Source organism: Galeopterus variegatus, unplaced genomic scaffold (assembly GCF_000696425.1).
Source record: "Galeopterus variegatus unplaced genomic scaffold, G_variegatus-3.0.2 Scaffold8095, whole genome shotgun sequence".
Lineage (NCBI taxonomy): Eukaryota > Metazoa > Chordata > Mammalia > Dermoptera > Cynocephalidae > Galeopterus > Galeopterus variegatus.
Genome location: NW_007734206.1, coordinates 35,068 through 47,223, shown reverse-complemented (window position 1 = coordinate 47,223; position 12,156 = coordinate 35,068). Strand labels below are relative to the sequence as shown.

The 12,156-nt window shown below is 37.9% G+C and overlaps 1 protein-coding gene across 1 annotated transcript in view; it reads right to left on the bottom strand.

The window, feature by feature from the left end:
- Nucleotides 1–12,156, bottom strand: part of LOC103608169 (target of Nesh-SH3-like) — a 59,023-nt gene that overhangs the window by 14,630 nt on the left and 32,237 nt on the right. The window contains exon 12 of the mRNA XM_008592605.1: nucleotides 9,683–9,791. Within this exon, the coding sequence (XP_008590827.1) occupies nucleotides 9,683–9,791 (109 nt within the window). The remainder of the gene's footprint in view (nucleotides 1–9,682; nucleotides 9,792–12,156) is intronic.

Sequence of the window (12,156 nt, the reverse complement as noted above, 5' to 3'; positions counted from 1 at the left end):
GGGGTACAGAGTTTATCAATACCTGTATGCAATATGTGATGCTCAAATCAGGATAATTAGTATATTCAACATCATACAACACAATCTTTTTTTTTTTACTTTTTGTCTTTTTTCATGACCGGCAACGGATCGCAACCCTCAGTGTCGCGCCCAACTGGCAACGGGATCGCAACCCTCGGTGTTGCGCCCGCACCTCGTTCAGCCAGTGAGCGGCAACTGGCAACCTCGCTCAGCCAGTGAGCGGCCGGTCTGTACGTGGGATCCGAACCCTTGGCAGGAGCGCCGTCGCGCTCCCAAGCGGCGCACTGTAGCAGTGTGCCACCGGCCGGCCCAACACAATCATTTTTAATGATGTTAATACTCTGATGGATTTTATTCAACTATATCAAACTCCAAAATCAACATGGAATAAGCCACATATAGGCACAATGAATGTCCTCAAATTAGTGCCAAGTGGTAAAACTCAGCATGGGATCCTGATTTCAGGGGACCCTAAACTTGATTTAATATTGCTTTTCCCAAAGATAAAAATCCAGATGGGCCTTGTTTAGGCTTTGCTAGTCATGACATAAGGATAGGTTGTAGGGGTCTCCATAATAAGGCCCACTGTTGAAGGACAGGACAGAGAACAAGACACTTACCATGAGGGTGAAATAAAGAGGACCATGGCTGCCTTTCAGTCTGGGGCAAATTCCAGAAACAATTATCCCAAGTCCCAGAACAATTACAACTAGAAGCTACATGTGGACACCATGATCTGTGACTACAGAATGAAATGCAACTCTGTCCGAGGATACTTTTTTCTTCCCCACCTACTTCACCAGTTAGGTTAGGCGCTCAAATGGCATTCTTTCCAAGACATTAACAAAAAGTTCTTTTTGGTTAGATTTGTTCCAGCAACTGCTACACATTATATAGCTCACGCACTAAAAGTGATTATTCCATCTAAGTGAAAGTCAGAACGAAAACTAAGGTGCAAGTCAGAGAAAGTCACTCCCTAATTACCACCCTTCAGGATCTCCCCATCTCCCGATATGGCATATAAGGACCCTCCAACCTGGATTCCAGCTCGCTTTGCTTCCTCTGCCTCCACCATTTCCCACTACTCACGCTGGAGAAAACAGCCTGTGTACCGTTCACTGCACACAACCAAGCCATTCCAGGCCTCTGTATACTGACGTGCTATTCTCTCTAACACTCCCATCCCCTACCACAATCGCCTGGCTAGCTCCTTCCTCCCCATTCTTCAAGCCTCAGCCCAGGTGTCACCTTCTCCAGGAAGATTTCCCTAATTTCCCCAGACTTTATGGAGTGCTGCCCACTCTGGGCTCCCATAGCACCCTGGGCATACTTCTACTGGAGCTCTCGCCACTTTGTGTAGAATACTTGGGTTTTAACTGCCTAGTCTTTAGCCTCGAGCTCAAGGCAGGCATCATGTTTATTCATGTTCATAGCCACAACACTAAGCACACTGCTGAGCACATTGTTGGCACTTGATAAATGTTAGTTGAATAGAAACACAAACCTTTTATAAGCAAACCAGCTTAAAATGTCACTGGAATAACTATGTTCTACCTTCTGATCACAAACTAATAGGTGCACTGTGAGAGGATCTCAGGACGGCTTGATTCAGAAAAGGAACACAGTGAACGTTTGGAAATTGTAGCCTTTCAATGAATATATTGTACTAGGCAGATTAAATTAAGTGGAATAAAAGGCAGGAAACGGAAGAGAAAAACCATCCAAGTTTTGTAAGCATAAATCCACCTATTAAAAAATTCAAATTAAATAATCTTTTCTCTTTTTACTCTTTCCTTAAAATATATTACGCAGATTAAATTAAGTGGAATAAAAGGCAGGAAACGGAAGAGAAAAACCATCCAAGTTTTGTAAGCATAAATCCGCCTATTAAAAAATTCAAATTAAATAATCTTTTCTCTTTTTACTCTTTCCTTAAAATATATTATGATTAAAATAGGCTCTCTCTCCCTTTTAATTTTGCTAGAGAAACAGAACCAAGATCATCAAGTGGCCTTTTACTGAAATATATGCCTATTTTGGCTAACTTAAATGTTTTTAAAAAATTAGCAGTTGCAAAATTTACCATGTTACAGCTCAAAATAGAGAACTTTAAAGGGGAAAAAAACACTTGTGGAAGAATTGTTATTTTTGCAGGTTTCAGGACTAAGGTTTATACATAGCAAAAACCATATACATGGTTTTTCTCTTCATTATGAATTAATTAGATGCTTAAAAGATTAGAAGAGTCTCCCTACTGTCAGAGCCCAAATAGGCTCTTTTGAGTGACATTATCAATACTCAATCCAATTCAATCAATTGATGAAACTGAAAGGTATAAGAAGTAAAACATGAAAAAAAGGAAACCTCTCCTTGGAATTTCCCTACATTTCCTAAGGCCTTTATATATATTTTTAATAATAAAATATTGGATATTTTAGGTCTACAAAGGGATCACAAAACTATTCAGCAATATTAACAGCCTGGTATCAACATATAATAATACTGACAAGCATTACCCATTGCAGAGCAGCCTTCCTGTGGGTGGCCCATTGCTGCAGCCATGGACTCTGCAGATGAGAGGGAGGTGGCTGCAACCACTGCTGCTATTGCTGCTGCCACAAGTTAACCTCACTGCTGCCAAAGACACTGCAGATGTGAGGGAGGCAGTTGCAGCCACTGATGTCCCTGCCACCCCCTGAGCTTACACTGCTGTCGCTGTGGACCCTCCAGATGCAAGGGGGGCAGTCGCAGCCACTAATGCCACTGCCACTGCTGTGAGGTAACCCTGCTGCCACTGCAGACACTGTAGCTGCATAGTTGGCCACTGCTGTGGACACTACAGCGAAGTGGGCAGCTGCTACAACTGCCACTGCTGCAGTCATTGCTACCACTGTTGCCACCAGGCAGCCACTATTGCCACATGAGCAGCCTGCTGCCTTTGCAGCCACTACTGCCATGCAGGAAGTCTGCCGAATCCACCTCCACAACCATGGCCAACTCAAGGGCAGCCCACTACCACAGCAACAGCTGCAGCAGCCACTACCACTGTGCAGGTGGACCGCTGACCACTCAACTGCATTGGCAGAAGGAGGGTCACCAGCAGAGTACAAAGGAGAGTAACAGAAGAAGCAATTGTTCTACCAGATGACCAGACATCAATGTAGAAATACTAGAAATACAAAACAAAAACAAGAAAATTTGAGTCCACCAAAGGAATATAATAACTCTCAAATACCAGACCCCCTAGAGCAGTAAACCTGTGAAATGTTGGAAAAGGAATTCCTAGCAAAAATCTTAAGGAAACTCTTTGAGATATATGAGAACACAGTTAGATGACACAACGAACTGAGCAAAATTATCAAGGATATGAAGGAGGAAATTTACAAAGAGATTAATACTCTAAAAAAGAATGTGGCAGAACTCATGGAACTGAAGGAGTCATTCAACAAAATAAAAAGCACAACTAAGAGCTTAATCAGCAGACTAGAGCAAGCAGAAGAAAGAATTTCTGACCTTGAAAACAGTCTCTTTGAAATAACTCAGGCCAACAAAAAGAAAAGAAAAAAGAATTTTTAAAAAATGAAGAAAATCTAAGAGAGCTAGCAGACAACCTTAAGTGTGCAAACATCTGAATCATGGGTATTTCTGAAGAGAAGGAGAAAGGAAAAGGCATCAAGAACATATTCAATTAGATAATACTGGAAAATGTCCCAGGTACATAGGGAGAGAAATGGACCTTCAGATTCAGGAGGCTCAAAAATCTCCAAACAGATTCAATCCAAAAAGGTCCTCTCTGAGAGGCACATTATAGTCAAACAGGCAAAACTCAAAGACAAAGAGAGAATCCTAAAAACAACAAGAGAAAAGTGTCAAGTCATCCATAAGGGAGTATCCATCAGACAAACAGCAGACTTCTCAATTGAAACTCTGTAGGTCAGAAGAGAATGGGATGATATATTCAAAATACCAAAAGAAAAGAACTGTCAGCCAAAAATACTATACCCAGCAAGGCTATTCTTCAGAAATGAAGGAGAAATAGTGTATTTCCCAGACAAAACAAACTATGAGAGTTCACCACCACATGACCAGCTCTACAACAAATCCTCAAGGGAATCCTGCATCTGGAATCCAAAAAACGATAATCAATTCCATGAATACACAAGAAAGAACAAAACCCACTGGTAGAACAAAAATGCAAACAAGAAAGAGAAAGAAACTGTATTTTACCACCTCCAAGAACTAACAAATACCAAAGACAAACAATAAAAAGAGGAGAAAGAAACAAAGGATATTTGAGACATCCAAATGAAAATTAGTAAAATGCCAGAAGTAAGAAAATACCTTTCAGGAACAACCCTAAATATAAATGGGTTAAATTCTCCACTCAAAAGACCAGACAGGCTGATTGGATTAAAAGGCTAGACCCAACTATATGCTGTCTACAAGAGACTCACCTCACCTGTGAAGAGACACACACAAATAGTGAAAGAATGGAAAAAGATATACCATGCAAACAGAAATCAAAAAAGAGCAGGAGTAGCTATTCTTTTATCATATAAAATAGACATTAAACTAAAAACTATAAAAGAGACAAAGAAAAAGACCACTATATAATGTTAAAGGGATCTATCCAGCAAGAAGACATAACAATCATAAATACACATATATACAACTGATGGAGTTTGGATGTGTTGTCCCCTCCAAAACTCATATGGAAATTTGATCCCCAATGTGGCGGTGTTGGAAACTGATTGAGTCATGGGGGCAGATCCCTCATGAATGGATTAATGCTCTCCCTGGAGGAGGGAGGATTAATGAATGAGTTCTCACTCTATTAGTTCCCATGAGAGCTCATTGCTTAAAAAGACCCTGGCACCTTCTCTCTCCTCTTGCTTCTCTCTCTTGCTTCCTCTCTTGATCTGCTGGAGCTGGGACACACTCTTCTCTCCTGTCCATGGACATCAGAGCTCGAGACTCTTCAGCTTTTGGGTTCCAGAACTTACACCAAAGACACCATGAGCTTCTCTGGTTCTGAGGCCTTTGGATTTGGATGAGCCATGCTACTGGCATCCAGTTTATAGAAGGTCTATTGTGGGACTTTTCTTCATAGCTAATTCCCCTAATAAATCCCTCTCATATAATTATAACATATCCTATTGATTTTGTCTCTCTGGAGAACCCTGACTAATACAACAACCAACATCAAAGCACCCAGATATATAAAAGAAACACTATTGGACCTATGGAAAGAGATAGGCCCGAATACAACAATAGTTAGTGATCTGAACATCCCTAGTAACCTGAACATACCTCTCTCAAACTGGACAGATATCTAGGCAACAAATTGACAAAGAAACACAGGATTTAAACCAAACTTTAGACCAATTGGACTTGGAAGATATCTACAGAATATTTCATTCAACAACCACAGAATATACATTCTTCTAATCAGCACATGGAACATTTTCCAGGATAGACCACACATTATATCACACATGAAGCCTCAACAAATTAAGAAAAACTGAAATCATTTCAAGTATCTTCTCAGACCACAATGGTTTAAAACTAGAAATCAATAACAAGTGAAACTCTGGAAACCATACAAACACGTGGAAATTAAACAACATGCTTCTAAATGATATACAGGTCCAAGAAGAAATTAAACAGGAAATAAAAAAATTTCTCAAAACTTATGAAATAAAGGTACATTATGCCAAAACCTGTTGAACACTGCAAAAGCTGTACTAAGAGGGAAATTTATTGCAATTAATGCTTACATCCAAAGAATAATAATTAAGATCAGAGCAGAACTAAATGAAATAGAAACCCCCAAAAATGATACAAAAGATCAATGAAATGAAAAGTTGGTTTTTTGAGAAGATAAACAAAATAAACAAACCATTAGCTAGGCTAACTAAAAAAAAGGAGAAGACACAAATAACAAAAATCAGAAATGAAAATGGAGACATTAAACTGATACCACAGAAATACAAAGAATCATTAGAAACTATTATAAACAACTACATGCCAACAAATTTGAAAATCTGGAGGAAATAGATAAACTTCTGGATACGTAAAAACTACCAAGACTGAACCCAGAAGAAATAGAAAACTTGAACAGACCAATAACAAGCAATGATGTTGAAGCAGTAATCAGCAGTCTCCAAGGAAAAGCCCAGGACTGGATGGCTTTACTGCTGAATTCTACCAAACCTTTAAAGAGGAATTAATACCAATTTTCTTCAAACTATTCCAAAAAATTGAAACAGAGCCCATTCTCCCAAACTCATTCTATGAGGCCAGCATCACCCTGATACCAAAACTAGACAAAGACACCACAAAAAAAGAAAACTATACGCCAATATCTTCGATGAACATAGATGCAAAAATCCTCATTATAATATTAACAAATAGAATACAGAAACGCATCAAAAAAATTATACACCATTATCAAGTGAAATTCATCCCAGGGATGAAAGGATGGTTCAACATACACAAGTCAATAAATGTGATACACCATATCAATAAAATCAAGGACAAAAACCATATGATTATCTCAATAGATGAAGAAAAAGCTTTTGACAAAATTCAATATCCCTTTGTGATAAAGACTCTCAGCAAATTAGGTAAGGAAGGAAAGTATCTCAACACAATAAAAGCCATATATGACAAACCCACCACAAATATCATCCTGAATGGGAATTATATTAAGAGTGGGAACAGGACAAGGATGCCCACCCTCACCACTCCTATTTAACATAGTATTGGAAGTACTAGCTAAAGCAATCAGGGAAGATAAAGAAATAAAGGGCTTCCATATTGGAAAAGATGAAGGCAAATTGTCCCTGTTTGCAGATGACATGATCCTATATATAGAAAAGCCTAAACACTCTACCAAAAAGCTCTTAGAGTTGATAAACAATTTCATTAAAGTTACAGGATACAAAATCAACATGCAAAAATCAGTAGCATTTTTATACTCCAACAACAGACTAGCAGAAAAACAAATCAAGAAACCTATCCCCTTTACAATAGTCACCCCAAAATAAAATGCCTAGAAATCAATTTAATCAAGGAGTTGAAAGATTTCTACAATGAGAACTACAAATAACTCTTGAAAGAAATTAAAGAGCACATGAAAAGATGGAAAGCCATCCCATGCTCTTGGATAGGAAGAATTAACATTGTGAAAATGTCCACACTACCTAAAGCAATGCAATCCTAAGCAAAACAAGCAAACAAACAAAAAGCTGGAGGCATAACACTACCTGACTTCAAATTATACTACAAAGCTATAGTAACCAAAACAGCAAGGTACTGGCATAAAAACAGATTCTTGGACTAATGGAACAGAATAGAGAACCTGAACATCAGCTCACAAACTTACAGCCAACTGATCTCAACAGAGACACCAAGACCATACAGTGGAGAAAAGACTGCCTCTTCAGTAAAGGTTGCTGGGAAAACTGTACATCCGTATGTAGAAGAATGAAACTAGACCTGTACCTCTCACTATATAACAAACACAACTCAAAATGGATTAAATACTTAAATATAAGACCTGAAACTATAAAACTCCTAAAAAAAAAACAAAACAGGGGAGACACTTCAGGAAGTAGGACTGGGCAAAGACTTTATGAACATGACCCCGAAGCACAGACAACAAAAGGAAAAATAAACAAATGGGATTATATCAAACTAAAAAGCTTCTGTACAGCAAATGAAAGAATTAACAGGGCAAAAAGACAACCTACAGAATGGGAGATAATATTTGCAAACTATGCACCCAACAAAGGATTAACATCCAGAATATACACGGAACTCAAACTACTTAACAGTAAGGAAACAGACAACCCAATTAAAAAATGGGCAAAGGAGCTGAGTAGGCATTTCTCTAGGGAGGATATAAGAATGGCCAACAGATGTGAAAAATGCTCAACATCACTAAGCATCAGGGAAATGCAAATCAAAACCACATTAAGATATCATCTTTCCCCATTCAGACTGGCTATTATCAAAACGACAGAATAACAAATGCTAGTGAGGATGCAAAGAAAGGAGAACCCTTCTACGCTGTTGGTGTGATTGCAATTTGGTTCAGCTATTATGGAAGATGGTATGGAGGTTCCTCAATCAACTACAGAAATAACTGCCATATGACCAAGTTCCACTGTTGGGTATATACTCAAAGGAATGGAAATCATCCTGTTGGAGGGATGCTTGCTGTGGTGGATGGAATTATGTCCCTCCAAAACTCACTGGAGCTTGAATTGTGTGCCCCAAGTTTTACGTATTAGAAACTTAGTCCCCACTGTGACTGTTAAGAGCGTGGGAAATCCTATTACGGTAATTGAAAGTTGGAGCCTTGAAGAGGTGATTGGATTGTAGGATCATCCAGTAGTGAATGGATTAAAACTGGTGGTCAAGGACATGGTTCTGAGGGCTTTAAAAGAAGAGAAAGGAGAGTCTTTCTCACTCTCTCTGCTCTCTCTGCTTCCACCATCTTGCAATGTGAGACCCCTGGGTCACTGTTGCCACCACCAGATGGACTTTGGACTTCCCAGCCTCAGAAACTGTAAGCAAATAAATCACATTTTCTTTATACAATACACAGTTCTGTATATTTTGTTACAGAACAAAAGCAACAGAAACAGAGTAATACACTTGCACTCCCATCTTTATCACAGCTCTATTTACAAGAGCCAAGAGTTGGAACCAACCTAATTGTCAGACGATTGGATAAGGAAAAGTGGTATGTACACACAATAGAATACTACTCTGCCTTGAAAAAGAATGAAATACTGCCATTTGCAGCAACATGGATGAATTTAAGAGAAAAATTATGTTATGTGAAAAAAGTCAGTCAGGGAGAGAGAAATACCGCATCCTCTCCCATAAGGGGGAGATAAAAAATAAATAAATAAATAATTAAAAGTTACAGCAGTCACAATAATACTTTGAACTTTCAAAAGGAGAGAACAGAACTGAGGTTACCAGATGTGGGAAAGGGGGAGTGAGAGGGAGATAAAGGGAGGAACTGGTAAAGGGCCATGAAAAACAATTACATTGTATACTGTTGAATATACTAATTATCCTGATTCAAGCATGGCATATTGCACATAGATACTGATATTCAACTCAGTACCCCACAGATATGTGAGGTACAACTATATTACAATAAAAAAATAAATACCTAGAAAAGTTGTTTATTATGTAATAATGTTAAAATATATAACTACTGTCAAAACTCCAATCTCATTTTTGATGGTGAAAGATCCTGAAAGCCAAGCATTGCTGTGTCTGGGACTAGTCTATAATTACTTTAAGTATTAACTATAAAAAACTTTCACCTACTTTTTGTCATGTGGCTTTCATGTTTGCATCATGTACTCTTACTTGGTACGACGGCCTTCTACATTTTATGTTGTCACCGCTACTGTTAACTTAAAAGACCATCCTGTTGGCTCTTTTATCCTCACTAATACTTTGCATATTTACGAAGCATGACTCCAGAGGAATCTAGTACCATGCACAGAAAGCCAAAGGATGAGCTGCAAGCCAGACACCTCTTAAGACAGAGATGATACATAATTTGATTTTTTTGTTGTGCTTATGACTTTTGTATTCGCAAAATCTACATGGAATAGCTCTAGTGGCTTACCTTGTGTTTGGTTTCAGATTTTCTACTGTGGAGAAGGTTTGATTTGTAACTTGGACAGACTTGTTCTTCCCACTGAATGACCCATTTTCTCTGGATATAACTTCATATTCTGAAAAGTGAAAGAAGCCAACAGATACTTGTCTTTATGTCCTGGCCATTTAATTGTTCTTGAAGTTAATAGCATAATAAAGCCACTCACATAAAAGTGAGAAATTGAGATTGCCATTCTAGAGACGTATTGATCTTATACATTAGCAGTTTCCAGACAGGACAGTCACCAGATGATGAAGTTCCCCAAAGTATTTTAGGAGTTGCTCACTGATCATGTCTGCTTTCCCTCTGCTGGAGCAGAGGAAGGCAGGTAACTGGTGAAGATTAGTGACACTCCTGTGGTTGCTTTGGATACAGAACCTATGATTTTGTTTGGTAAGTCAGAGAGTCTGCTGCTGTTGGAAAGCCCAGTAGAGGAGAAGCACTGTCTGAGGAGTGGTACTTGAGTAGAAGCCATTATTTCCTGCTTTATGGGGCTTTACAATATAGGTGGGGAAAAAGGCCACTAAGTATAAATACATGGTACTGATGCCAAAAAAATTTCTTTGAGTTTAAAACCACAGCAGCAAATAACAGTTAACTAGATAACAAACTATACTTTTCTATAGTTCATTATTTTGAACTATGGAATCAGTAGGTTTTTGTACCCGCTGCTTACATAAGTTAAACTCTCTTGATCATTTTCTTCATATTAAAAAAAAAAACCATGTCCTTAAAGTCTGCATAGAGGTCTGCACAAATTTCACTTAAAGGCATGTTTCTATGAACTTGCAGGGTTCACATCAAAAGAGAAAGATTTTCAGAATAAGAGAACACAATTCACAAACTTGTTAACTGGTTTTCCCTGCTCTCAATTGGGAGTTAGCTTAATGCACATGATAAGATGATATAGAGAGGACTAAACAAACAAATAAATGAACAAAACAAACAACAACAAAACCCCATTTAAAATCAGCTTCTTCACTTTGTAGACATACACAAGTGCTGGCATCCGATAAGTGGAAAAGCTTCAGTAGAGCTGGCGAGTTACAGTGGAGATTTCTGCTACTGCCACTGAGACCAGAGGTACGAGATGAATACTGGAAACAAAACCAAAACTAGAATACCCCAAGTAGACCTAAAATCACCAATTTTAATTTGGAGGGGGATTTTTAATAGTATATTCTAAAAATCCAAAAAGGAGAATAACTTCCTGAACAATTTCGTGGGATCATCCTTTCAGGAATTCAAAATTAAACTGGAAGACAGTGGCCGTGGTACCTGGATACCGTCAGCGCAGCTATTAAAGGACTAATGGCTGGTAAGTTAGTACCTTACTCAAACTCCTTTTTGATCCCAACCTAGCCCTCCATTTGTTCTCTAACCAGAGAGTGGAAGAGGGGTGGGGGATTCTAAATTCAAATCTATTTTATATCTTTTCTTCAGTTATGAAGAGATATTTGCTAGAAATGGATGGAAGTAGTTAAAATGTAAGTAAAACTGATTTTTTTAAAAATGGAAACTGAGTTCCTTTAAGTCACTTGCCTTAAACTCAGTCTCAGTTTTCCCATCTGTAAAATGTCAAAATCTTTTCATAGTGTTGCTTGTGGCGACTAAATTAGGAGCATACGGGAGATACCTAACAGTATTTTGCGTGCCTTTTGCCCAACAGGTGGTACCTATTATTACTGTTGCTTTTATTATCCCTTATCATTCCTGAGTTGTGCTTTGAACATAGGATCACGAAAAATTTAAAAGATTCCAATTGGAAAGATTCAAGTGCTGCTTAGTCACCAAAAGAACAATTTATATAATAGTCCAGTTAGTTATGCAACCACTTTCATCCCTCTTCAATTGTGTGATCTCTTTCTCCGTATTAAGTCAGACTTTTAGTACTGAAACTTCTGTTGCACATCTTCTCCAATTTTCATTTGACTCATGTTTTAAAAGTTGATTTAATAATATTTTTTTCCTGGAAGATTGGAGTTTTCAAAATGGATCTAGATGCTTGCTTCAGAATGAAAAAGACATTTAGAATTTCTCTCAGAATTCTAGCTTTGAATATGTATTCATCTTGTGCTTTGTAAGTCTATCTTTTATTTTTAATCCTTTAAAGTGATAATGCCTTTTTATAAATGCGTCAACATTACAAAAATTGCTACTACTATTACAATACTGACAAACATTAATTTAATAGTTTCTAATTTATGCTGCATATTCAAATTCACTTTTTAATTTTATCCTCAGGATAAATTGATAACAATGGGAATTATTATTATAAACATGGAAACTAAGGCTCAAAGTGGCTAATTATTGCATACCCAAGTTGCACATCTAGAACACAGCTGGTCTGGGATTTAACTCTATGTTGGCATGCTACTGGAATATCACACTGCAACAACTTTTTTTTTTTTTTTTTTTTTTTTGGGCAGAAAGGGCATGTG